The sequence below is a fragment of the Pollachius pollachius genome, assembly GCF_949987615.1.
Source record: "Pollachius pollachius genome assembly, chromosome: 12".
Lineage (NCBI taxonomy): Eukaryota > Metazoa > Chordata > Actinopteri > Gadiformes > Gadidae > Pollachius > Pollachius pollachius.
In genome coordinates, this window is record NC_136945.1 from 3,345,440 (window position 1) to 3,372,250 (window position 26,811).

Here is a 26,811-nt window from a genome sequence, read left to right on the forward strand (position 1 = left end):
AATCTCTACTAGTGATAGAGTTGCTGAGCGAAGCGGTGGACTCAATGTGGACTCCAATGTTGTGGATTCAACGTAGGGGTGGGGGCCGCTGTCCGTCTTGATGAGCGAAAGGTCCCATGGAAGTTGGAATGCTGAAACGTCAATAAGGGACTGCTCAAAAGACACCACCACCCTGGGCTTTTGGTGCGTCTCGTTCTGGTTCGGGGTCGAGACCTTTCCATCGAAAAACCCAGGCGTTTGGGATTGGGGACCTCGCCTGGTTAAGGCGTTCAGTTCATCGTGGCAGGGAGAAGATACATACACTTGACAGGGAGATGTTGGAGTGTACAGCCTTCCCGCTGAGGATGCATTTGCCATGTCGTTTGACATTCGTGATCCAGACAGATGGTCATAGGACAAAGTAGACAGTTGATTCCTCTCCCCAAAGAATGCCCTGTCTAGCTCTGACGTTGAGGAACGATCAAAGCTTCTCGTGTCTAGGTATAAAGTAACAAACAAAAACATTACTGCATTAAACTTTTTTTTTAAATTCCAATCAGAAAGAGAATACAACTTGTTTTTTATTTACCAGTATGTAGACGTTCAGCCTCCATGTTTCCTCTCATCCGGTGAGTGCAATCAGAAAACCAGGTGTTTTAAACCATCCAAACGACTCTAATTAAGTCACCTGGCGTCTGAGCCATCCGATACGGAACATTTCTCCACACTTCGTGTTTGCCCTCTTACTTGTTCGATATATGGACTATAATTGTTCAGATATATGAAAAAAGGTAGCCTAGGCCGACTTCAAAGCCACCGATAGAAATTAGATGATTTCGACCGTGATCATTTTCGTAATGAACGTGATAATTTAGCCCAAAAACTAACACCGGTGATTATGATTCTTGCTCAGATGGACATACAACGTGTAAGTACAACACACTTTTTCACGAAAGGTATCTCTTATTAAGGGTTTATTAATTATAACATTTTCGGAAGACATAGCGGAATATTGTGAGACATTTTGTAGGCAGTTGGGAACTGCACTTTGCGCACCACACGTTGCGCAAGTACGTCATATCCCTGTATCCAGGACAAAATAAGGGCGCGCGATAAGAATACTTGAGCGGGGACGACAAGCTTTCCAGCTGATCGATTCGTCCGCCTTTTTGAACACAACGGCGAACAGTTTAGTATCGAAGTGCAGATACAAGTATCTCCCAACAACTAATCTGGAGATTACGATCTATTATCGATAATACATGCACTTGCACGTGCAAGAGCAAGGATATATAACTAATTCTGATTGTAAACAACTGTTGTCTGGGCGATGTCCTGGTGGTCGAGAGGGTAAGAAACATTGCATATCCGCTGAATATTTCTTTAATTGCATCCACCTCTGCACCTAGATCACTTAAAGGTAATCGAGTTGGATTAAATGGGTTGTGAATTGGAATGCATTTCCTTTTTTAATGGTCGATTGTCTCTGCCGCCCTTTTCACTACATGAGGTTTCAGGATGTTAGCAACCAGTTTTCTTTTCTGTTAAACGTCTTTATTTTATTGATGAAATTAATAACTTTTAGACAGTCATGATCTAGAAGCAGCTTTTACACACTTGGATCGAAATTGAGAAAGTTCCTATCTGAGCCTGCTGTGTAGTCTCGAAGCCTAAGGCCTAAATGCTCAGTCAGAGTCGGCCATTGAAAGACACTTGGTGATCAAGCCGGCAGTGGTGGGGGTCGGTAGGCACGCTATTCCTCTATTTTGATCACGTATTAAACCTTCACAGCGAAGATGGCGAAGAAGCCATGTGTCAGGACACGGACTCCGACGTGGCAGAAGCGAAGGATTGTGGAAAAGTAAAGGTTAAATGGACGCAGGAAGAGGTGAGCCTTTCAACACGTCTTATTTATTAATTTTTGCTATTTTGTTTCCTCCAAAATGTCTAAATAACTCATGCTTGATTAATGTAGGATGACAACCTTAAGGCGCTGGTTCAAAAAGTGGGAGCTGCTGATTGGAAATGTATTTCAAACTTTATACCGGTGAGTTGTTCTGTGCTTTTGAGACATGCATATCAATATGCTGAGTGAATATTTTATGTATTCATGAGTTGGACTGACTTAGATTTGTATTCTGATATGGAAAACTCACGAGGCTTCTGTCTATATTGCACTTATTGTTTGTTCAACCCGTACTCTTTCTCACATATGGATGTATGCTTATATTCTTCAGAATCACACTGAACAGCAGTGTCAACACCGGTGGTTCAAGGTTTTGGATCCAGATCTAGTCAAAGGACCATGGACAAAAGAAGAGGACGAGAAGGTAAATGTCTTGCTTGTATCTTGGCAGTGACCGCCAAATTAACTGTCACAATAGCTTTATATGAATAATGTGATATACTACTGTGGTTGTTAAAATCATCTGCTGGCTTTGTTGATGTTTTACTCAATATTCATTTGACCTCTCTCTTTGTGTGTCTTTCTCTCTTTGCCCTACTTTAGGTCATAGAGCTGGTCCACCAGTATGGGAACAAGCAGTGGGCGTTGGTTGCCAAACAGCTGAAAGGCCGCCTGGGGAAGCAGTGTCGAGAGCGCTGGCACAACCACCTGAACCCCGACGTGAAGAAGTCATCCTGGATGGCCGAGGAGGACCTGATTATCTACAAGGCCCATTGTGTGCTTGGAAACCGCTGGGCGGAGATAGCCAAACTGCTTCCTGGAAGGTAGCTATGCTTTGGATGAATGAAAAGTGTTTAATTAAAGGGCGAGGATTACAACGGCGTGTTTGTGGACTAGGTGGTCCAACGACCCAGCCGTCATTGTCTGCATCCATATCCTGAGATAATAAATTTACAATACATTTAGGTATTAAGCAGATGCGTTTATTCAAAGTGATTTCAGATGCATTAGAAGGTAGGGGTAGACATTTCGCCACGGATGCCTGCCGATTGGCTGCAGTTTCTTGAGATCCACACCCACAAATTGTAATCTGTGATTCAACATTATTCCTATCTTGCACTTCAGATGCGTAACCTATCCCTACCTGTATTCACTATAAAACCATTTAGGTTTTTCAAAGGACTTTTAATATTATAGAATCATCACTCGTATTGCACACCGTTGATGTCATGCCCTCAGTGTTTGTATGTATATCATTAATTAATGCATCTGTTTTTAAAAACAGGACGGACAATGCCGTAAAGAATCACTGGAACTCCACCATTAAAAGAAAGCTGGAGATGGGCTTCTTTGCTGGGGCGATCTTCAAGCCAAATGAGTATGAGGAGCTGTTGGCTCGTGCTGATAAAGACTCACAGGTGATTAACTGTCAGTGAAATAGCAGCAGTACTTTTTGTGCCTAGAGTTTTTTTGGTTTTGTAAATTGACTTTCATATAAGGCAGAGCTGAATTCTAACCTGGTTTCACAGATGCCCCATAGATCCGAAGCGGACAAGGAGCCAGAACAGAAAACATCCACCCAGGTAAGGTGCAGATTGGCTGCTTCAAAAGAGGGTGGGGAAATAAAAGGGAAACCTACATTGGAAGTATGAGTGAAGTTCCATTCGAATTGTCATGTTTGTGTTCCTACCATATAGGGGGGTCCCTAACCCTTGTAGCAACCAGGTTTAAGTCCAGCTTGCAGTCCCATGTGAAATATCATTCCTTTTCTTCTTCTACCTCTCTTTACTATCTCTCATTCCTGTCCATAAAGGCAAATTGTTATTTGGTTAAGAAAGCTTGCACAGACTTCCGGTTATGGCGCGCTGCTAGGCAGACGTGTGAAAGAGAGCTCCCATGCACAATTCATAGAAAAATAATCAGGAAGCCACTAAGAATTACCAAACAGTTACTACTGATCCAAAAACACAGCAAACAGCCATAATGCCACCGAAACTGCAGCCAAAGACTTCAAAATCTACTAAATCAACCGATGATTCTTCCAGCCCGACGATGCTAACTAGTTCCAATACTAGCGACGACGACACAATTAGCCCTGGTCTAATTCTCAACGCTATCCAGACAATGAAAGAAGATTTTGTGTCGAGGTTTGATGGGCTATTGGGCGCTATTCAGGGAGTGCAAGGCGAATTAAAGTCATTGACTGGCCGACTGACCGAAGCTGAAGACCGAATTGGCGCCAATGAAGATGACCTAACATCTCTGAAAACACAGACCACCACCATGAAAGCAGCTATGGAGGAGCTTGTGCTAAAGGTGGATGACTTGGAAAACCGAGCACGCCGCTCGAATGTGCGGTTGGTGGGTCTGCCTGAGTTAACCGAAGGAGGTGACGTGCGTAACTTTTTGGAAAAGTGGATTCCTAAAGCTCTTGGTGAAATGAACTTTACTGGGCCATTGCTTATAGAAAGAGCACACCGAGTTGGTAGACTCAACAGTAAAGATGGAAGCCAACCAACCGCTACACGCCCTAGAGTGGTGGTGATGAAGTTTCTGAACTACGCCGACAAGGTTCGAGTGATGAAAGCGGCCAGAAGCAAGGGAAAGATACTTGTCGACGATAAGAATGTCATGTTTTTTCCCGACGTGTCGGCGGATCTGCTAAAACGTAGAAAAGTCTTTGATTCAGCAAAGAAAGAACTAGCCTCCCTTTCTATCCATGACCTGCGTTACGGAATAATTCACCCAGCTACACTTCTGGTGACCATCAAGGGAAGACGGCACACGTTCGACACTGCATCTGAAGCGGAGGCTTTTGTGCAGGAATTAAAGTCGCAAAGCTAGGCAACGCTGGGTGGTGAGAAAGCTAACGTGTTTAGTGCTGACACAATACAGGTAACTGAATTCTTCCTGGACTGTTTAAAGAATGCAGCCGCAATACGGGCGCGATAAGCTTTTCCTGGACTGTTTAAGACTGTTAATTTAAGTCTAATGTTTTGCTGCAAAGTGGTTATTTCTGATTGCAATACACAATAAGTTAACTTTTAATATTTTGCATGGAGCTCCAACATGATCGCTGAGCATGCTGTTCCTCGACATGTGGGTGGACCAGCTTAGTTCCATAGTCAGACTCTGTTCAGGGGTCTATTGGAAGTGTGATCTAGGGGAGGGAAGCGTGTACTTCGTTTGGGGAAGTACACCCTATTGTGTTTACGTCTACGTCTTAAGGCACATATTTTTATTTTCATTTGTATTAATTAAGTTTTCTCTGTATTGTATACTCAATTCCAACCCGCACATACAATGTAGTATTATATCATGTCATTTGAACTCCAGTTCACCTCTTGGAATGTAAGAGGTCTAAACAAACTTGTCAAGCTTAAGCAAGTAATGAGTAGGATTAAACAACTAAAAGCTAAGATAGTCTTTCTGCAGGAGACACATTTAACACCTGAAGATGTAGTAAAAGTGAGGAGGAGGTGGCCAGGTCGAGTTTTTTCTGCTTCATCTAGTTCTCGCTCACGTGGGGTAATCATTCTGATACATAACTCCCTACCCTTTCATCTCATTAATGTGGATGAAGACCGATATGGGAGATACATTATTATTCAATGTGAAATACTCTCAATTAGGTTAAATCTGGTAAACTTATATGGACCCAATGATGACAACCCGTCTTTTTTCAGAAATCTGTTTTTGTCCCTGGCTGATTTGTCTGGTAGTTTCATAATAGGTGGAGATTTTAATTGCACTCTCCAACCAGAGATTGATAGATCCACGGGGATAGATACCTCCCATGCCCAGACACGAAAGGAGTTATTACAATATATAAAAGAATTTAATTTAACTGACATATGGAGAAGAGACTATCCTAATCAGTCAACCTTCTCATGTTATTCTGCCACCTGCCAGACATTCTCCAGACTTGACTACTTTTTGGTCTCTGCTTCCTTGATGTCAACAATCACAAGAAGCTGGTACGACAGCATTGTAATTTCAGACCATGCTTCAGTTTCATTTAGACTAAACATGCCAAAGTCACTGAATTTCTCCATGGGGTGGCGCCTTCAGTCATTTTGGCTGAAGGATCCAGAATTTATGAAGTTTATTGGGGCACAAATTGATGATTACTTTGTAAATAACACAACTCAAACATCAGCTGCTATACGGTGGGAAGCATTTAAAGCCTTCCTGAGAGGACATATGATAAGTTATACAAGTTATAAACAAAAATCTTGGAGGCTGGAGATGCAACAGTTAGAAAAAAAGATAAAAGAAACTGAATCAAAACACTTCAAAAATCCTTCCCAACAGTCCTTTAGAGAACTTAATGAATTTAGAGCTAAGTATAATGTTTTATCTGTCAATAAGGCAACTAAAAGCCTGCTGAAATTGAAACAGTCCTATTATGAGCAAGGGGAAAAGGCTAGTAAACTCTTAGCTTGGCGTATTAAACAATCAGAATCTGAAAGAACAATAAATACTATTCAGCTAGATGATGGGTTGGAGACTAGTGACCTTAAAGAAATTAATAAAGCTTTTAAAGGTTTTTACGAGAACTTATACAGCACAGACTCTTCAGCCTCAGCCTTGCAAAAACAAAAATACTTTTTGGATTCATTGAACATCAAGCCTCTTGAAGAAAACTTCCTGGATGATTTAGACCTAGACTTAACCATTGAGGAATTATCTGCAGCCACTGGGAGTATGAAGGGGGGTAAGACGCCTGGCGAGGATTCGATTCCCATTGAAATCTATAAAGCTTTTCAGGAAACGCTACTGCCACCTTTACTTGAAATGTATAAAGAGTCCTTAGATAGTGGGTCCTTTCCCCCTTCTCTAAATATGGCGGTAATCACACTATTGTTAAAACCAGGTAAAGCATCTAACCTTTGTGGATCGTATAGACCAATATCACTTCTTAATAACGATCTCAAAATTCTCTGCAAAGCATTAGCCAGACGGTTAGATACACTTCTACCACAAATGGTGCACTCTGATCAAAACGGCTTTGTTCAGGGACGACAGGGTTTTCATAATATAAGACGAGTTCTTAATATTTTGTTTGAAAATTCAGGGTGTATGGACACTGCTATTTTGTCATTGGATGCCGAGAAGGCCTTTGACAAGGTGGAGTGGCACTTCCTGTTTGAGGTTCTTCAAAGATTTGGCATAAAGAAGAAATTTCTCTGTTGGATCAGACTACTTTATGCTGACCCCCAGGCTGTAGTTTTAACAAATGGGCTATCTTCAGCACCCTTTAAGTTGTACAGGGGCACAAGACAAGGCTGCCCCCTGTCTCCACTGTTATTTACCCTGGCAATTGAACCGCTGGCCATGGCAATTCGCAACCATACTAGTTTTAAAGGCATAAGGATAGGAGATACGGAACATCGCATAGCACTGTATGCTGATGATGTCATTTTGTTTTGCTCTAATTTGAAACAGACTTTACCAGCTTTATTGGACCAAATTAACTTTTTTGGCACCTTTGCGGGATACAAAATTAATTACTCGAAATCTGTAATATTATTCTTGAATGAAAGGGAACGACTACACCCCCCAATTCCTACTCCTTTTACGGTTTCACTAAATGGCTTCACATACCTGGGTGTTAAGATTGCCCCTACCACTGACAAAATTGTTCCTAATAACTACAATACCTTAACAGATAAGGTCACCCAACTTATAAATAGATGGACAAATCTACCCATTTCTATGATTGGGCGTATAAATGTATTGAAAATGTCAATTTTACCGAAGTTTCTTTATCTCTTTCAATCTATTCCACTTGCTCCTCCACCCTCACTCTTTAATTTTCTTAAAAAGCTTTTCTCTAACTTTATATGGAACAACAAGCGTCCCAGGCTCAGGCTTTCCCTGTTGTATTTACCATATGATAGAGGTGGTTTACAACTACCAAATCTTGAGTGGTATTACTGGGCAGCTCAAATCAGAGCAGCAATGTTTTATTTTGAGAGAAACCACCCTCCAGCTTGGGTTTCAATAGAAGCACATTTAACAAACATACCTTTAAACCTGTACATCTTCTCTGCTAAAAAACATAAACTAATCAAACATACTAAAAATCCTTTTCTCAAAAATACATTAATGGTTTGGCACAAATCTCTTGCATACCTAGGAGAAACAGCTAAACTATCTCGGTTCTCTCCAATTTTTGGTAATGATGACTTCCAACCTGGTAGAGCAGACCCAGGGTTTAAAATATGGGCAGCCCAGGGTATAGCTAAGGTTGCTGACCTTTACAATGAAAACTTGGTTCTCATGTCATTCGAAGAGCTTAAATCAAAATATGGGATTCCTGCAAAACATTTTTTTAAATATTTACAATTTAGAAGCTTCATCCTTTCCAGACAGAGCAATGATTTGAAGCTTCCCCCCCTATCCACTCTAGAAGATTACACTTTGAAGTTTTTACATTCTAGGGGACAAGTTTCATTACTCTATGAGCTTTTTGTAAGCAAGTCTAAAGAATCATCACAGCGCTCACTTCAAGCATGGCGGAGGGACTTGCAGGATAATGTAACTGAGGAGGAATGGTCAAAGGCATGTTTTCTAGCTCAGACCCAATCCGTAAATACAAACTCCAAACTGTTACAATATAAATGGATAAGTAGACTGTACATAACACCAGCTAAATTGCACCACTTTAACCCTAACATACCTGATACCTGCTTCAAATGTAAAGACCAAAAAGGTACCTTATTTCATTGTATGTGGGAATGTCAAAAGACACTTTCTTTTTGGAGTAAGGTGGTGGACCTTGCTAGCCAAATCAGTGGCAGGAAAGTGCCTCTTAGTCCTAAATTGTGCCTATTGAATATCTATCCAGAAGACTTCACTACCTCTAAAAAAATTAGGTCTCTTCTGAATATTTGTTTTCTGGAAGCCAAACGATGTATTGCTCTCTCATGGAAATCAGATACACCCTGTGCCACATCACAATGGTTGAAGGGAATGACTTCTTACTTAGCTTTGGAAAAGATAAGTTACACAACAAAAAATAGACTTGACAAGTTTTGGGAAGTATGGAACATTTTCTACAACTTCCTTGAAAATAACAACATGGATGTTGATGGTTGGTTGGATGATAAGACGGATTGAGTATTTTTTTTGTTTTGTTTTGTTTTCATTTGTTCTCCCCTGTAAACAATGTAAGTTAGCAGATGTAATTTCAATGACTGTAACACACTGTCTACTGTGACAAGAACATCTATTATATGTGCTATATGTGAGAACAAATTGCATTATATGTGCCTTGTTGTGTTGTCTTGTATTGTTTGTCTGTAAAATGAACAAAATTCTGAATAAATATATGTTTAAAAAAAAAGAAAGCTTGCACAACTACAGCAGTTGCCACCGTTCCACCCCCCCCCCCTCCTTATAGTTTTTCTGTTCTGTTTCGCAGGAAATGATGACTCCAACTGACAGAAAATGTGCTCAAAGAATAGCAGCTTCTTCTGTGGATCCTCATCCTCCTTCTTCGTCTTCAAAGGAGACGTTGAGCCCCAAGATGGAGCCTGACGCCTCAGCAGAAACCAGCTGGGTGGTGGACAGCTCTGGCTTCCTCTCCCCCACTGGCCCGGTGTTAAAAGAAGTGATGGACATGGTAGATGGGGTGGGTCCTGTTTTTCCCTCTATAGTCTTTTTTTTTTTTTGATAATGTAGATGTTCAAATCAATGGGCCATCTACTACTATAAAAGCATTAAGTTTACGCTCTTTCCCAATGTGACTTGAGATGCTGCTCATTAAGAAGCAGTTTCTCAAGGATGCCCATAGGTATATTATGGATGTTGGGGTTTGAACCATCCCAGAAGCTTTCTGCTGGGAGACGAACGCCAACACTAAACCAGGATGCTTCTTTCTAAGTCCCTAACCGGTACTTAAGAACCATCCTTGTCTGTCATACCAGGACATCGATGGTTGGTGCAACCTTTCGGCGTTCGACCTGGCTGAGGACAGCCAGAGCCCCGAGCGACACCAGTTCCGCCTGGAAGGCAGCGCTCTGCAGGAGCTCAGCAAGGGCAACAAAGGCGAGCTCATCCCCATTTCTCCAGGGGGCATCACGCCGCCCTCCATACTCCACCGACGGAGCCGCCGACGCATCGCCCTGTCCCCTGGAGACGGCAACTCTATGACACCCAAGAGCACGCCCGTCAAGATCCTGTCCTTCTCTCCCTCACAGGTAAACACTGATTACCATCAAGTTTTGAAACGGGTGTTAAATCCAATCAATCTGATAACAAACTAATTGAACCAGAGGCTGATTATTTTTGTATACACAAATTAATGTTCACTATGTCGTTTTTGCTTGCCATATTTTATCGAGCAAGTGACGTTACATTTTGATCCGTTCTTGTCACTACTATCTCGATGCATTCCATAACAATGGGGTATTGTCTTTCAGTTCCTGAACATGTGGACAAAGCAGGACTCCCACGATCTGGAGAATCCGTCCCTGACATCCACACCGGTATGCAGTCAGAAGGCCACCGTCACCACCCCGCTACAGCGAGACAAGACGCCCCAAATCCAGAAGGAGAACTCTGTGTACGTGGTAGCCATGAGCTCTCTATGTATTCTACTCCTTGTTTATGTTAGTTATTAAGCTAATGGTCCTTACAGTATGGGGCAGGATAGTCCAGTGGCAAGGCCGTCCCATAGAGATGTCTGCTAACTACTTGTAGGCGTCCTGAGACGTCTATCCCTTCCCTGCTCCGTTTCAGTTAAAAGTCCCTTTGGATAAAAACATCTCGTAATAAGAAAACATTCTAATTTTTCTTTTTTTTTTATTCATTAAATGTTCCTGTGTAGGTTTATCACGCCAAATCACAAGTCAGAACTATGTACTACTCCACGAACCCCGACGCCGTTCAAAAATGCCATGGAGAAATATGGTCCATTGCAGCCTTTGGTGAGATCCTATGTGAGTGCAGAATAATGAGGTTTTAACTTCACAACACCTCCATGTGTCTGAAACGTCTCCTTCCACCTCTCTGTATCTCAGCCTCAGACTCCTAACCTGGAAGACGATCTGAACGAGGTCATGCTCCGGGAGGCTGGGATTGAACTGGTGACAATCCAGAATACTCCTGAGCCTCGCCGCAAATCCCTGGTGGGTCTTCATGGCCTCTGCTTACTGATTGACACAAGGAATGCTGACTTATTTACTTCGACATTTGTTGTCCTGGCTGTAATGTGTTTAGCAATTGATATTCCATTTTGATTGGTCACTACTGTGTCTCGATTCACTCTCTATAACACAAATGTGTTCAATTCCCGAATTTGTAAATGCAATATATGGTGTATAAATACCAGCAACTATAAATAACCCTAACCCTAACTCTAACTATTAGTCTGTTGCTGGGGTTAGTTTGGGTTTGCCAGCTTCTTATTTCATAAGATAATCTTTCTCAGAAGACTGGTCAGAAATATCTCTGTTATTCAGTTCTAGTTAGAACCATTTGTCAAAGTTTACACTCTTTTGAGATATATCTTAGTGTCAAATCGCTTGCAACGGTTATGTTAATACAAGAAAAGTCCTCAAAGATGCATCAAGTCCTTATTTTGTTAACCCATTTGTGCCGGCTGCAGCAGCCGGCACAAATGGGTTAATTGACCATTCTATTTTAATATTGCCTTTTGCAGAGGCATTAATTCAAAAGGACAAACGACCAAATGCGCGACAGCTAATTAGAATTTTTACCTGGTTCACCCCTGAGGGGGTCAATTGGTAATGTTCAGTCAGTTGGTAATGTTTTATGCTTTGTGTTGAACCTCATTTGTGTCAAATGTTTTGAACTAAAGCATCTCGTATATATAATTTCAAAATCCATTATAGAAGTCACTTGGATCTAAATGTGTTTTGTCTTTCCAGCATCGACCTCCTATGAAGAAAGTGCGCAAGTCTTTGGCGCTAGACGTAATCGACTGTAGGAAGACCCTAGCCACCAAACTCAAACCTAATAACCCTGAACCAAAACGCTCCACACAGGTAGGGGGTCCTCTCATTGTATTTAATGTAATGTTACTATTAATGGGAACCAAGAAACAAACTTCTATTAATCTTTTTTTTTTCTTGGTCCTCAGGCGGAGACTTCGCTCTCCATGACCCTGGACCTGTCGTCTTCGTTTTGCACCAAGAGGGACGAGAACGTGTTGGACCAAGGCTTCCTCATGGAGCCCAGTGAGTGCAGGCCCCAGCCCTGCTCTCTGCCCCTTAAGCCGGTGAGACAGACTGTAGCCTGAATTGAACATGCTTGGAGTGGGACAGGACAGGATAGGATAGACTATAGGGATTAGGGGTGTTTGCTCCCGGCCCAAAGGTTCTAGTTCAGGTTTGAACCCCAATGCCTGCATTGAGACTGCCTGTAGGTGTCCCTGAGCTAAGGGCCCTAACCTCATGCATCAAAATATATTATTCAGGTCGTTTGAAAATATATATTGTTGAGCCTCACATTGTAACTTGGTTGTTATTAACACAAATTATTTCCTTTTGTAGATGTCAAAAGAGTGGGAGATGGTCGTATATGGAAGAACCAAGGACCAGATCATAATGACAGAGAAAGCCAGACGATACCTGCGGTCCCTCCGATCACGAACCCCAAACCGCGCTCTCATCCTGTCCTAAATCTCTCTCTCTCTCTCTCTCTCTCTCTCTCTCTCTCTCTCTCTCTCTCTCTCTCTCTCTCTCTCTCTCTCTCTCTCTCTCTCTCTCTCTCTCTCTCTCTCTCTCTCTCTCTCTCTCTCTCTCTCTCTCTCTCTCTCTCTCTCTCTCTAAATGCCAAAACGCAGTCACCATCTTCCTAATTGTCTCAGATTTTAGATTAATCCAACAAGGCAATGATTGTGAATAGTGACATTTGTAAAACTAGTGTATTAATGTAATAGACTGGATTATACCCAATATTTTAGCTGGGATACTCAACGTGTGTGTGAAGGACTTTACAATAGGTCACTCTGGTTCAAAATACCCTTTTTGTAGGTGGTTTTGTAAAACGATATGCAAATCCCTTTCTGTCAAGACATTTTTGCACTTGAAATCTGTTTGGGGAAAAGCAATAATGAATGTAAATGTTGGATCAAAGGATTATTTTAAGTGAGGGGGGATGCGATTTGTTATTAGTCACCTGATGAGTACGAAGCATAGTGTTTTAATAGCGTTTGAAAGTACGCTCAGGTTATGTACATTACACAATGTAAAAAAAAAAAAAAAAAAAGTATTGTAGAATAAGAAGCAATGAAGTGTCCCGATTGGTAGATGCATTGTATGGAGACATAAAAAAAGGAAACGCATGTATATTTACAGTTCTTTTTGTCATTCGTATTTTTTGGTATTAATGGCAAAGAGCATTGCGCAGACGTTATGATACCTGGTGCCAGAGCAGCTGGCCAATGCTGCGCTTCCACATCAATGCAAGTTAACGTCAGTATTTCACCGAGGAGATAAAATGAAGCGCACTAATTTATATATTCCTTACAAAATAATAAATTGTATTTTAATGTGCATTAATCTTAACATGTGAACAATAACTACAAAATATGTTAAAGTAAATGGGGGAAATGGGACTGCACAGTAAATAATTAACTTCAGGGTCGGTTTTCAAAGTAATGGTTTAAACTGACGGAAGCGCTTGGTGCATTCTTATGAAAGGTCAAAATCCGAGAAAAATGACACTAGTTCATCTTACAATACACATCTTAAGTCAAATGCACATTAACACTGGAGGTCATTTCTGAGTAATTATTTTACCTTACGGCGTCGTAATTTCTGTCTCAATATTACATGTGAACATTTATTTTGAAAGAATTATAGCGTTTGACTGACACGATTCTCAAGTACCGGAAGCTCTAGTCGGTTTTTGGTGACGCTGCATTAGATTGCAAGACATGGCCCAAACTAGTAAGACAATTCCTTCGTTATTTTTGACAACTTCCGTACATTTGTGTTGCTTGAGCCTTGTTTCTTCGTAAGATCTCCTTGTTATTGTATGCTTTAACCAGAACAATGCACGAGGGTTTCAGAATCCTTATGTGGGCTACATTGTTAGACAACGAGTGCCACGGACGGGGAAATGCTAAGGAGCTAAATGAATGAATCGGTCTTACACGATGGATGCGGAAGAAATTTTGATTCAAATTTTCAAGTAAACATTCCCTGCACTCTTGCATGCTGCTAATGAATCGCTACTGCCTTCTGTCCACAGGCTTGCTACGGGTGTTCCTCTTCAGCTTGGCTCTCGGAGCACAGGCACTCACACCGTCCCATTACCTCTCCCTTTCTGATGTGGCGAGGCTCCAGACCTTCCTTGGCCAGCACTTCACGGACCTCCAGTCCGCATACTACTCTATCGTCGGTCTGGCCAAGCTCGGAGCGGGTGTTGCAGACCAAGATGTGAGCGAATTTTGGATTGTTTGTGCATATTCATAGCTCCGTATAGCTGTTATTCAGAAATATCCCGGAAGCTAGGTTATCATTGAACCCTGAAATGTATAGTTTTCCGTCAATAGCAGTTACAATTACACTGCTACAAAGATGGATCTCGCTAACGTTATACCCCATCAACCTCAAACGAGTATGTTTTTTATGTTTGCAGGAAGCATGCCAGTTCCTTAAGGCCCAGCTCGATCCGACAAGTGTGGACTCCCTCTTCTATGCTGCAGTGGCCAGTCAAGCCCTAGCAGGATGTGAGGTATGGCTTCACAAAATAACTTTATTTTGCAGATCATTCAATATTTCAACTTTTTAACAGGGTTGTGTGTGTGTGTATATGTATCTTATTTAACTAAATATGTGACGCAACTACAATCGGTAACTGGGTCACAGTAACGTAATGTTTGAAAACAGTGGTGTAGAACGTAAATTTGATGTTGCACCTCCATGGTTGACAAACCATTTGTGAAGGTATGCTCACAATCTGAATGGATGTCCATGTCTGTTATGTCAATGATTTGCTCAACATGCTACTTTTGCTCCCTTTTAGATCCCATTGTCCAATGAAACCAGAGATATTCTCCTGGCGGCCGTGAGCGAGGACTCGACTGTGGCCCAGATCCACCATGCTGTGGGAGCCCTCACCGCTCTGGGCCTTCCACTGGCGTCGCAGGAGGTTGTTACCGCCCTCCGGGTGCGCATCAACAAGGAGGAGAATGTTGTGGCGTAAGCTCCCGTTTGGTTGCCTTTATCCCTATTTGGACATTTAATAATGGTTTCTAGGGTTGTAAGGAAATTTGGAATGGGTTTTAAGAATCCAAATGATCTGCAAACGAATATGGTGACAGAACTACATTCAAGATGTTTCTTAAATAAATACTTAAACTTTAGTTTGTCACCAAGTAGGTGCATGTCTTCATATTTCATCCATTACCCACTAGGTTTAATTTGACGATTGCAAGTCTTAAATTAATAATATTAAAGGTTATTATAATTCTTGTAGGGTTAATTGTTATATTTGATGTATAGACCTGTGTAGTAGAGGTATCTCCATTCATGTTTATCTTATAGAATTTATTGTCATATATTTAATTCTGATACTGACCACATATTCATCCCTTTGGGTTCCTGGTTCCTGGTTCAAGGATCAGTCATCTGTATGGTACTATAATATTATCCTTGGTATGTTAACATTCTACTCAAATCTTGTATTCCCAGCATTACCTTGGCTCTGCAGACTGCTGCCCGCCTCTCCCAACAGGCTGAGCTGGGGGGATTTGTGGAAGAAATCGAAGTGAGTACTACAGCAATTAATCTCCCAAGTGGTGCTGTCGTGCCATTCAGCAATTAATCGAGTAAAGTTAGTAGTTTCGTAAAAAAAAAAATACTAACAATGTTTTCATGTTATTGCGATGAAGTCATCTAATCATTATTTTGCATTTAACTCATTTTCTTGTTCTCTTTTTTTAAGGATCTGACGGCTCGTTTGGACGATCTGGGGGGCCTTTACCTGCAGTTCGAGGAGGGGCTCGAGGCAACTGCCGACTTTGTGGTGGCCGCCTATGCCTTGTCCGATCACTTGGACGTGGAGCCTCCCTTGAAAGAGGTATCATCCAGCTAACACGGCAGCATGTGAAATCAGATGGTAAGGTCATCCGATGTCAGACTTCTGACTGAGCAAACCTCCTTCCTCCCCGAACATAGGAGCAGGTCATCCAGCTGGTGAACTCCATCTTCAGTAAGAAGTCCTGGGACTCTATGTCGGAGGCCTTCAGCGTGGCTGGGGCCGCCGTCGCCCTCTCCAGCAACCGCTTCCATGTGCCGGTGGTTGTGAGAGCCGAGGGCCCGGCCACTGTGTCCCACAGCAAGCCCACCCTGCAGGTACGCCCTGCCATCCATCCACTGTCATACATGAGGTCATCTGCTCATTTAGCAAATGCATTTTTCTCCAGAGTTACTTACAACTGAGGCTGAGAACAACCTAAGCGTTTGATCAAAAATTGGCGTAGAATGAATAAAAATTGAACAACTTTGTGTCTGAAACCACTTGTGGACAGCGAGCACTAGTTACAACAAAAACAACAAATATATTGTCAATTTGTTATTATTGGTGGTAGTTAGTAGCCCAAACACATAATTTCAAGCTTTGAATATTCGTCCAACAGATTAATCAGAAGAGGAAAATAAAGTCCATTCATAGTGCGTATCTTTCACTGTGTGTAATGTAGTTGGCGGAGACCAAAAGGGTTGAATTGGTAAAACCAATGCAGAACAACCAATTCCGTCAGTTGTTTTCGTATCAGTACGACTTCGACTCGGTTACGGCAGAGCTTCGATGCAACCTAAAAATGTCCATACATACAGTACAGGGTATCCAAAGTATGAGATTAGGCATACTAGTAGTGCATAATATTTGCATCAGAGACAGACAGTACATCTCAACATAATAGTGGCAACTGAGGCAGTAGCACATCTCCACAAAGTGCACTCTGACTGAAGCTTGTGAATCAGTAGATTGATCCCACATCAAGGCACAACCCATACAAGTACTTTTCACAGAGCTGTGGTTTGTGTTCTCTAGAGAACATGCCCTGACATTGATCTTGTTTGTGTAATTTTTCATCAACAGCTCCTGATTACCAACGTCCTGTCCCAGCCCATGGGGTCTGCCAGCGTACTGGTGGAGAGCGCCAGTGCTCTGGCCACCAAGAGCATCATCCTCAGCCAGACCCCGTTCACCCTCAGAGAGTAAGTTGTATAGGAGCCTGGGTATCGCTGTCCGGGTGCCTAAGATATAAGGGGCTACCTTCTCTCGAACAGAGTAACTTGGATAGGAGCCTCATGTTCCACCGGTGCATTACCAGTTATTTTCCCATCTCACTCTAAAGGTCTTGTAGGGGTAGTGCTAGGGTTGTACCATACAAGTCTTCCACCTCATTGTTGCTCACTTATTTTCCCCCCTTAGTGGTCTATTTGAGCTGAACTTCATGTCCAGCCAGCCGGCAAGTGGATACTACCAGTTCACCGTTGCTGTCACCGGAGACAGCCGACTGGTAGCCAATCACGTTGAGGTAAGCTGAGAAGTGTGTCAGTCTGTAAATTAAAATGATTGGTAGCGATACGTGTGTGGTAGGCATTTGAGAAAGAAAAATTTGAAATAACTAAAGAGTCATAAAGACGGCGAATATATATATACAGGCTATACTATGTTCAATGCTTCACTCTTTCTGGTTATGTATGGTTAAAATCCCTATTTTGACCATTACCTTTTCTTATACATGGGGATATCGATATGTTGTCGGTACTGAGGCAGGTTGTTTAAAGTTATGCAAATTAAAATTTGATTGTGGGTGTCACTATGGTTAGCTTTGAAATGTTCTAGTCCACAGCAATTATGGATTCATGTTGACTTCTAAATTCATTTTGCGGGTGGTGGTTCTATTGTGGTGGGGGGGTTTTAGGTCTAGCCAATTCACTTTGCCGGCCATTTAGGTCCGGTCCATCCTACGCTAATGAAATTTCTTGTTTTTACTTCACCTTTGTGAACTTATATTTGTATTTCTCACGTCTGTCCTCCCCTGCAGCTTAAAGTGAAGGTGTCTACAGAGGTGGCCATTACAAACATGGACCTGTCCATTGTGGATAAGGACCAGAGCATTGGCACAAAGACCAGCAGGTAAAAACTAGTCATAGTATGAGAAATGAAAAAGTGAATAAGCTTAATTTGAACAAATACAATCTGCCTAACCAAGTACGTTGTTGTATGAAATACATTGCTTAGGAATTACGTCTTAGGCCTTAAATAGTTTGGAGGGATTTACCTATTGGTTTCAGTGTTTCCCCTAGGATGGAGTTGCAGCAGTGTGAGGTGAATCTTTTTTTTTTTTTCGCAAATTTTTTTGTGTGCTCGCAAAGCGCACCCTGCCGGGAGGTTTCTATGTGTCTGCCGGCAACATACATACAGTACATTTGTGCACAGTAATGAGCAGGGGAAATATGGAGAGATCGAACATATTACAAGTATAATCTTTAAAAGCATTATTTACATTTATTTAGCAAATATATTATATCAACAACTACCCTATACAGTAAAATCACATAACCCAAATACTACAACAATCAAAAAGGTCTGTGCCTTAAACCAATGCATCTTCCCACTCCCTCCCCTCTCCTCATCACAAAGGTTGTAGATAGGACCACAAAGAGGCCATGCCTCTGTTGAACAAGTTCTGGGGCTCTAGAGTCAATAATGGCGACGCTACTGAAATTGTTGCTAAAAAAAAAAGTATATTGACATTTTTGCTAAAAAGAAATTCCTTAAAAATAAGTAGAGATATATTTTTCAAAACTTAAGGTTGCAGTAAGACCATAAAAAGGCCATGCATATGGAAAACGTTTTGGGGCTCTAGAGTCAATAATGGCGACGCTATTGAAATTGTTGCTAAATAAAAAATCCTCAACAATAAGAAGGGATATATTTTTCAAAACTAAAAGGTTGTGGTAGGACCATAAAGAGGCCATACCTCTATGGAGCAAGTTTTGGGGCTCTAGAGTCAATGGCGATGCTATTGAAATTTTACCATTGTGGTCGTTTTCAGTTTTGCACTTTGCAGACAGCTGAACACTCGCGGCTGAAAGCCGACAGCTCATAGAAGCCAATGTAATTCACCATTCGCTAAAGACGGCTTGTTTGGATGAAAACAATGTTGTAGCTGGTTACTACACTCAATTGTGTCGCAACGATGTTTCACTGATGATCTATTGAACCGCAAACTCAGAATCTGCCAATTTATTTCCAACTTTACCGAAGTTCCTCTCTGTTTATGCTTTGCTCATAGCGTGAATTGCCCAGGACATGAAGCGTCCGTAGCGCAAAATAACATTTGTTTCTAAAGAGAAGACGGAGCTCTCCTCTCTGTTTATATGCTTTACTCAGGTGTGTGAATTGACCTTGATATGAAGCGTCCGTAGCGCAAATGAATATAACATTAGTTTTTTAAAGAGATAAGAAGGAGCTCTCCTCTCCGTTTATATGCTTTACTCACAAGTGTGTGAATTGACCTGGATATGAAGCGCATATCCAGCGTCCGCACCCCTATATGCACCTAGCAGCGGCGGTATGCCGCTGCTAGGTGCATATAGGGGAAACACTGGGTTTAATATATTTCCTTTTTTGAACTCTTATAATCCAGGGTGGAATTCCCCTCTAAGTCCAAGGACTCCTTCACGGCCGACAGCCATCAGAACTTCGCCATGGCCTTCCAGCTGGTTGATGTGAACACTGGGGTGGAACTTACCCCTCATCAGGTGGGTTATCTTGGGTCTACATGTGGGACTGTCTATGCTTTATGCTCTTCCTGAACAACGGGCAGAAATCAGAGCATCTCTTTGTACAAATGTAATTGGGTAAATTGTGTCTTGTCGAAGCTGACGCTTTGGTCTTTTATTATTCTCCAGACTTTCGTACGACTGCTGAACCAGAAGACGGGGCAGGAGGTTGTGTTTGTGGCAGAGCCGGACAGCAAGAACCTCTACAAGTTTGAGTTGGACATGGTTGAGCGCAAGTCTGAGTTTGACTCCATGTCGGGCACCTACTCCCTGCACCTCATGGTGGGAGACGCCACTCTGGAGAACCCCATTCTGTGGAATGTGGTGAGCACTCTTGACACGGGATCTCGGTTGATTTGGAGGCGGCTACTGCAACCCCATTGAGCTCCGGTTCGTTGGGAGAGTCAGGCCAGCTTGGAATCCAATGATGTTTCACAACCAGCGACTCCCATCTTTGTTCAATTCTTGTAGCTGTTTAAGCCTGTAAAGCCTTGACATGCACTTAACGCTGGCCCTCTGTCCACCCAACCAGGCCGATGTTATCCTGAAGTTCCTGGATGAGGAGGCCCCGGCTGTCATCCAGCCCAAGACCCTCTACATCCCCAAGCCAGAGATCCAGGTAACACGCCGTCAGGGTGTGCCTCCGAGCTGATTCACTTGTTGTTTGGAACGACTAGGAAGATTCCAGGCCTTGGCGTATGTTTGATCTCCTACCCCCCCCTCCCTTCCTTGTGCAGCACCTGTTCAGGGAGCCTGAGAAGAAGCCTCCCACTGTGGTCTCCAATGCCTTCACGGCCCTCATCCTCTCCCCCTTCCTCCTGCTGCTTATTCTGGTAAGCCCCTCCCTTTCACTTGCTATGTAAACAGATTTATTTTGAAATGGTTGCACATTTTCATTTTGCACGATATTCTTGTAGGATTCCTTTATTTTTTTTATTATTTGTCTGTACAGTTACACATGTAAATGTTGGCTTGTTTTTCTTGATAATGTGCTCTTGTTCAAAGAAAAGCTCTTAAACCAAGCCGCAAAGACACGGTCATCGTCCATAAATGAGTCCTCATTGACTCCTGTTATTTGACAATAGCAGACGTCAATGTTTCATTTAAAAAATTAACCCCGGCCTGGGGGTGGAGTGGTGAATAAAAGACAAGACAACAATGCAATTTCTTTTTTTGTATGCTTTTGTTACGCTGCTTCAGTCTGAAAACAACATTCTGCTTTTGCCTCCCACTCTCTTTCTCAACCCCCTATGTCTGTCTGTTTGTCTGTCTGTCTGTCTGTCTGTCTCTCTCGTTTTGTCTCTGTGTAGTGGATGAAGCTGGGGGCCAACATCTCCAACTTCAGCATGTCCCCCAGCGCCGTGCTCTTCCACATCGGACACGCAGGTGAGACCTCGACGCTCCACCACTGAATCAGTTGCATAACCTCAATTTCACCCCCTATTGTTGAGGCCAACAAATGAATATCGGCAGCGATATTTGGTGGCTATAAAAACCAAATCGGCTCCTTTGTTTGGTATTTATGGAACTCATTGTTCACTCCATATATTTCTATTTGGAGGTATTGGTGTTTATTTTTACACTGTTTATCAGAAGTTGAACTCTTACACTGTCTCATTCGTGATGATACATTTATTTCCAACGATTTTGTGCTAGGTCTTGATAAGGCAAATGGTTGACAATAAAGTTTTTGAATAGGGAGCTGCTGTTGGTCTGCAACCAATCACATTCCCTACGTGTATCGAAGGCTTAAATGCCAAACATCAATTTCCTATACGACTCTCCAATATCATACATGGAGCTAGAAAAGTATAGTAGGAATCTTAAATATACATGTTTACAATAAATGGCTAGATTACTCTTAAATGCATGCCCCAAAGGCTAGACTGCATGCTCAAAAAGATACAATCCAAAATATTTTGGGTTAAGATTCTTACTATACAGAGTATAGTCACGACTTCATTTAGATGACTTCTTTGATCTCCTCATCCCACTGCTCCGCACCTGTATTACGAAATAGCTGTGTTCTACTGTACTGTCTATTGTTGTTGTGTATATGGCACAGGCCAACTATCAGCCCTAATAAATTGCTCTCATTTTCCACCAATACAGACCTTGTTCTGTTCCCTTGTATATATCTAAAGGTGGAATATACTGATGATTCCATGGTTGTTGTCTTTATGTTGCAGCCATGCTGGGCCTTATGTACGTGTACTGGACCCACCTCGACATGTTCCAGACCCTCAAGTACCTGGCCATCATCGGCAGTCTCACCTTCCTCGCAGGCAACCGAATGCTGGCCCAGAAAGCAGTAAAGAGGTAGGCGATTCTGAAACGCCTCTCTTCCTCAGCCAGCTCAGGCTAGTGGAACCCTTGTAGATAGCAGCCCTTGATCATAGAAAGAAAGCCCGCCGCATCAGCCCTTCCTCACGGTTCGCTGGTCGGCAAATAGGGGCTGGAAGTTCAATGGTGGTCCTCTGAGCTGAAGGGCTCCAGACCATAGTTGCAGTGCCTCACTGGTTACCCCCCCACCCCCCGCGCCCTTGACACACAAGTCCAGCTCTTTACACCTGTGAGATGGGGCCCATCCATGGGGCCGGGAGAAAAGCTACTTCTGAAGGAGAGGTGGTTTTCATGCCTCCAATGCTTGGGGCCCTCAAAAGGCTAACGGGGCAATTTTTGGTAGCTGAAGACGCAAATACTTCACAGCTCGACACACAAAAAGAGTTACGGTCTACCCTTACTTTAGTTCTCCTTGAATTACCCCTGATTGGCCAACATGACCGTTTCTCTCTTCTCACTCTCTCCCTCCCTGCTTTTGTTTAGTAGCGTGTAATTGCAACCTGTTCCTCTCTGTCTCTTTCAACATCTGCTTACTTTACTCTAAATCTCTCCTTTACTCTTTCAGGATTGCCGCTGAGCAAAGTAGTAGATTGGCAAAGTATAGGAGCCTTCGTTAATGGCCTCCTTTGTAACAAAATGGATGGTCCTCAAGGCTAAAGTAAGGGCATCCTTATGGATTTGAATCCCAGTGCATCTCCATCCTTAGCCGGCAGATTGCATGGCTGCTCATTCACTGTATGATTCTTTATTGTTCGCATTACATGCACTTGACCCTCCCTCCTTCCTCCTCATTTTCCTGGTCCCCCCCCATATCATCGTGCTGCAGTTATAACATGAGTTCTACTAATCGCTCCATGGATGTATCCCAAAGTGTTTGTGTACCATACCGGGGCTGTGTGTGTTCTATGTTACTGGTTGTTGCTAAATGTATTTGCAGTTTCCAGTTTGCCATAGTATTCCTAATCATTATGCAAAGACTTTTTTTTGCATTATTTTTTTCATTAAGGAATAAATGTTATGTTGCACACAGAATTGCATGCGAATGCCCATTTGTCAAATGATGGACTTATTAAGACAGACGATAATTGACTGTGCCTGAACTTGTGTTTTTCTCTTACAGAATGGAGAAGAAATGAGGACACACAATTTTTAGAAGATCCTGAGATAATTTTCCCCAAGGATACACATACAATTAGTCAAAAAAGGCCCTGGTATTTCTTTTAATCAAAACTATGATTTTGAAAATGCAGTTTATTTTTTTTCTTAATTTTATTCCCCCAAAATTATTGAAAATGAGATGAGTGTATTCGGGCGAGGGGAGGGGAACGGTTTTTTAAACGATGTTTCTACTGAGGGCTGGAAAAGCTACCAATGCCTGCAATTCATGCCCCGTTTTTTTGTTCTTGAGTGTCCAAAATGCCAGTGTCTGCTAATCAACCTTTGGTCAATGTGGTATCTGGGTGGGAATTGGGTTGCATTTCTCTGGTGGTTGTTGGTTCGATATTTCTTTTGTTGTACATTCCTGTTTCTGATGGCTGAATTGGTCCACCTGGTCTTGTAAAAAAAAAAAAAAAAGTTTGGTTTGGTCTACAGCTGTAATCGTACCAACGTAGCACTGACACATTTGTTATTTGTAGCCATTGAAACCAACCATTTGAAAGCTAGCTGTCGAAAGTCAATGAATTGTGGATTCATGAGCAATTTCAAAAAACTAGGTGTTTTTGTAAAGAAAAAGATGGAATTAAAAAAATTGTGAAAAATAATTTGACTCTTCATCGTTCTTAAGTGTGTGTTCCAAAGAACCTTTTTATGCTTCATGGCTTTAATGGGGAATTTTTTTTTTGTAATTTGTAAGGAACATTTCAAATATTCCAATAAATCAAAGCGATCCTTTAAAAAAAAAAATAAGAGGCTGAATGTACTTGGGGAGCTTGGGTTATCCACATTCTCAACACACTTATTAATAATCGTCAAAGATCAGATACATAGGCTGTCTTGTTGAAACATGGTTTGGGTTTAAAAACAAAAGTATTCTTAAAGTCAAAGCAAGAGGTTGATGCAGGTGTTTGAGTGTGTATGGCTGGCAGGCTTTGTGGCGTTGGTCACCTCCTGTTGTACTGCTCTATATGCCCGTCTGTGGAAGGTTGTGTGACCCTCTTCATAGGTCCTCTTAAAGATGCCCAACTGGTGTCTCTTCACAAAGTCCACACTTTCATTTCTGAAAAATAAAGTTCAAAAGTCTTTGTTGCTTGCATCGCTCAAGACATAGAAAAATCCTTTATGTGATTACAACTATTTTCGATTTAGTCTGATAAAGTAGACACAAAATTCTTTGAAGTGAGTGAATTAAGACATGTCATTAATTATTTATTAAATAGGCAGGTAGGGGTTATGGGAATTCAATTATACCTTCAGGTTAGGCTGGTCCACAACATTGGGGATCAAACCCAGTACATTTCAGCTGGAAGTCTAACACCCTATAGCCACTATCCCAGCTCAATTTGTTGTTTAATAACCAACAGTGACCTACTGTAGTCTTTTTCCCATGATGGTTTGAAGAAACTTCCTTGCGGAGATCTGTCCCAGAACCTTTCTGTAGCGGTTGGTGAAGACCGCATCTGCATGCCGCCCTGAGCTGAAATAACACATTCAGAAAGTACCTTTAAATTTAGGCAGTATAACTCAATCGTATCATTTGCAGTGAAAGACTTTTGCAATGTAAGGAAACCGCTCTTTATTGGTATGCATATATGCATCAACAATTACCATTTAAATAATTTATCTAGACACTTTTATCGATATTGGCTTTGAGTGATTTCAGACACATGCCATTGATGAGCAGGATGGGGTTAGACCCCATCCTGCATATTTTTATATTACAGCACTTAAAACAGTTTGCTTTAAGTGCTGTTTCAGTTTAGCCCTTTCAGGTTAATAAATTGTATGATTCATGAACTGTTTGTTATCTTCATTTTTGATTGCAATAATCACCGGTCACTTTGTATAAAAGCATCAGCTAAATGAATGTTATGTTAGTATGGTCAGGTAGGGTACAGACGGTTAGATTCTTGGGAATCTAACCATGTTTTAACCCTTGTTATTAAATGCCAGGAAGTATACCAATGATGTGTCCCAATGTCCCGTGTGTGTCAACGTCATGTCTATGTGTCATCACGTCTCTAATAGGGTTTTTTTTTTTAACTGACCGCAGCTCCACTGAAGTAGAAGGAGCTCCATCTTCCTCCAACAGTCTCAGTGGATCCTCTATTGAGGATGTCAACACAATGGAAGTGTCTCTCTGACCAAACCTGAAACACAAACACGCAGTAACACAATCAGGTGAATATTACACTAGGACACTTGGATTTCATTAGTGACCTAGAATAGTAACAAGTTATTTTGACAAGAAACAAAAAAAAATTGTATCACAATACATTTTTACGTAGACCTATGTGTGAAGTGTAAATACATTTATTCTAAATGCTAAATAGACAATTGTCTGTTCTTTTGTGCTTAAATGCTTGTTTTCTTTGCTATTGAGTGCTGTGGAAAATGAGGGGAATGACTGATCCAACCCTTTTAAGTACAACAAGATTGAAAAGCATTGTACTGTGAAGAGCGTATATTTCTTTGTTAATCCTTATCTGTGCGCATACAATTATGTTATTTTGTTATTGACATTTCAAAAGGTTGAATTCACTTGTTTTTTCCTCCTTTCAATTAACAGTTTAAAACTGGAATTATTGTCTGTCAGGCATGTGAAAGAGCATGTAGAGCTTTTTAATCAAAGCATGATAATGTTACTGTTTCTAGTAATAACGTTTTTTAATAATTATGGCATGTGTTCTTGCTGAAATCTACATATATTTAATTTTTTTAATAATATGATCAACAATAATAATAGTAAATATATATATAATTACTTAGATTAATATTGGTATTAATATATTGATAATATTGCTATTGTTGTTTTTGTAAAGGGATACAATTTAGGTAAAATAAGGCACAAATTAATAGTTGCATCAACATTGACGCATTAACGCATTTTCTCACAAATAAAGCAACATAAATGACTGACCTGAAAGATGGATATATCGGGGAACACGATATGGACACGAACAGATAACAAAATAGCAGCCTGGCATTTTTCCACATCATCAGGGCTCTTTCCGAAGAAGAGAGGACGACTGGATGAATGGACAGAGAAGATAATACAATGAATTACAAAACGCAAACGCTTGAATAAAAACCCAACTTGGTCAACAAAAGACCTAGGCCTATCCCTTTATTGGGATTCGGTTTGCATCCACTGGGAATTAACTTCATCATACTGGCAATAGGGCCTAAAAAGCAGTCCAAACCCAAAATCAAACACACACAAAAAACTAAAACTAAAACGGTTTAATGCCATTAAACCGAGAAATAATTCAAATATGTTTGCATGTTTTTACTTAAAATGGTATTATCTTTTGACTTGCAACATGGTGATGTGGTTAAAATTACCTCTGTGAAGTTCTCTGTGAATCCCGAAATCACCTGCAGTCCTTTCAGTATGTGATGCTCTCTCCTCTTCTCATCTCCAACTCTGTGTTCAGCAAGGACAGGACAGAGGACGCTCTGGAACAGTGTGTATCTAAATCTTTGCTCTGAATGGAAAGGCGGCATGGTCAGTTATACTGGACCTCTGAGTGCCAGTGACATCATAGGGAATTGCGGTCTTCTCTCTGTACAGGTGTCAACATGATCTCTCTCTCTCTCGTCCACCCCCTCCACTATATTCTCCATGTCCCTCTCTGTGGT

General features: G+C 41.6%; 2 protein-coding genes across 3 annotated transcripts; both read left to right on the top strand.

Moving 5' to 3' along the window:
* The first annotated feature begins 89 nt into the window (after positions 1–89).
* On the top strand, positions 90–13,214 carry mybl2b (v-myb avian myeloblastosis viral oncogene homolog-like 2b). 2 transcript variants are annotated; one of them, XM_079748337.1, is made up of 15 exons: positions 90–1,329; positions 1,771–1,867; positions 1,955–2,026; positions 2,217–2,309; positions 2,489–2,709; positions 3,171–3,303; positions 3,415–3,468; positions 9,315–9,524; positions 9,820–10,092; positions 10,315–10,457; positions 10,722–10,821; positions 10,915–11,022; positions 11,785–11,901; positions 11,997–12,134; positions 12,409–13,214. In XM_079748337.1, exons 1-15 carry the CDS (start codon positions 1,310–1,312, stop codon positions 12,535–12,537), a joined length of 1,908 nt encoding a protein of 635 aa, XP_079604463.1. In that variant the 5' UTR covers positions 90–1,309; the 3' UTR covers positions 12,538–13,214. The 2 variants fall into 2 exon arrangements, with proteins under 2 accessions (XP_079604463.1, XP_079604464.1); XM_079748338.1 differs by having other exon boundaries at positions 90–608.
* A 522-nt stretch (positions 13,215–13,736) lies between these two features.
* Positions 13,737–23,774, top strand: rpn2 (ribophorin II). Its single transcript, XM_079748451.1, has 17 exons — positions 13,737–13,809; positions 14,114–14,301; positions 14,504–14,599; positions 14,891–15,066; positions 15,559–15,634; positions 15,812–15,946; positions 16,045–16,221; positions 16,970–17,088; positions 17,306–17,411; positions 17,925–18,016; positions 19,533–19,647; positions 19,798–19,992; positions 20,201–20,287; positions 20,406–20,501; positions 20,979–21,054; positions 21,858–21,987; positions 23,132–23,774. Exons 1-17 carry the CDS (start codon positions 13,797–13,799, stop codon positions 23,145–23,147), a joined length of 1,893 nt encoding a protein of 630 aa, XP_079604577.1. The 5' UTR covers positions 13,737–13,796; the 3' UTR covers positions 23,148–23,774.
* Positions 23,775–26,811: the final 3,037 nt, after the last annotated feature.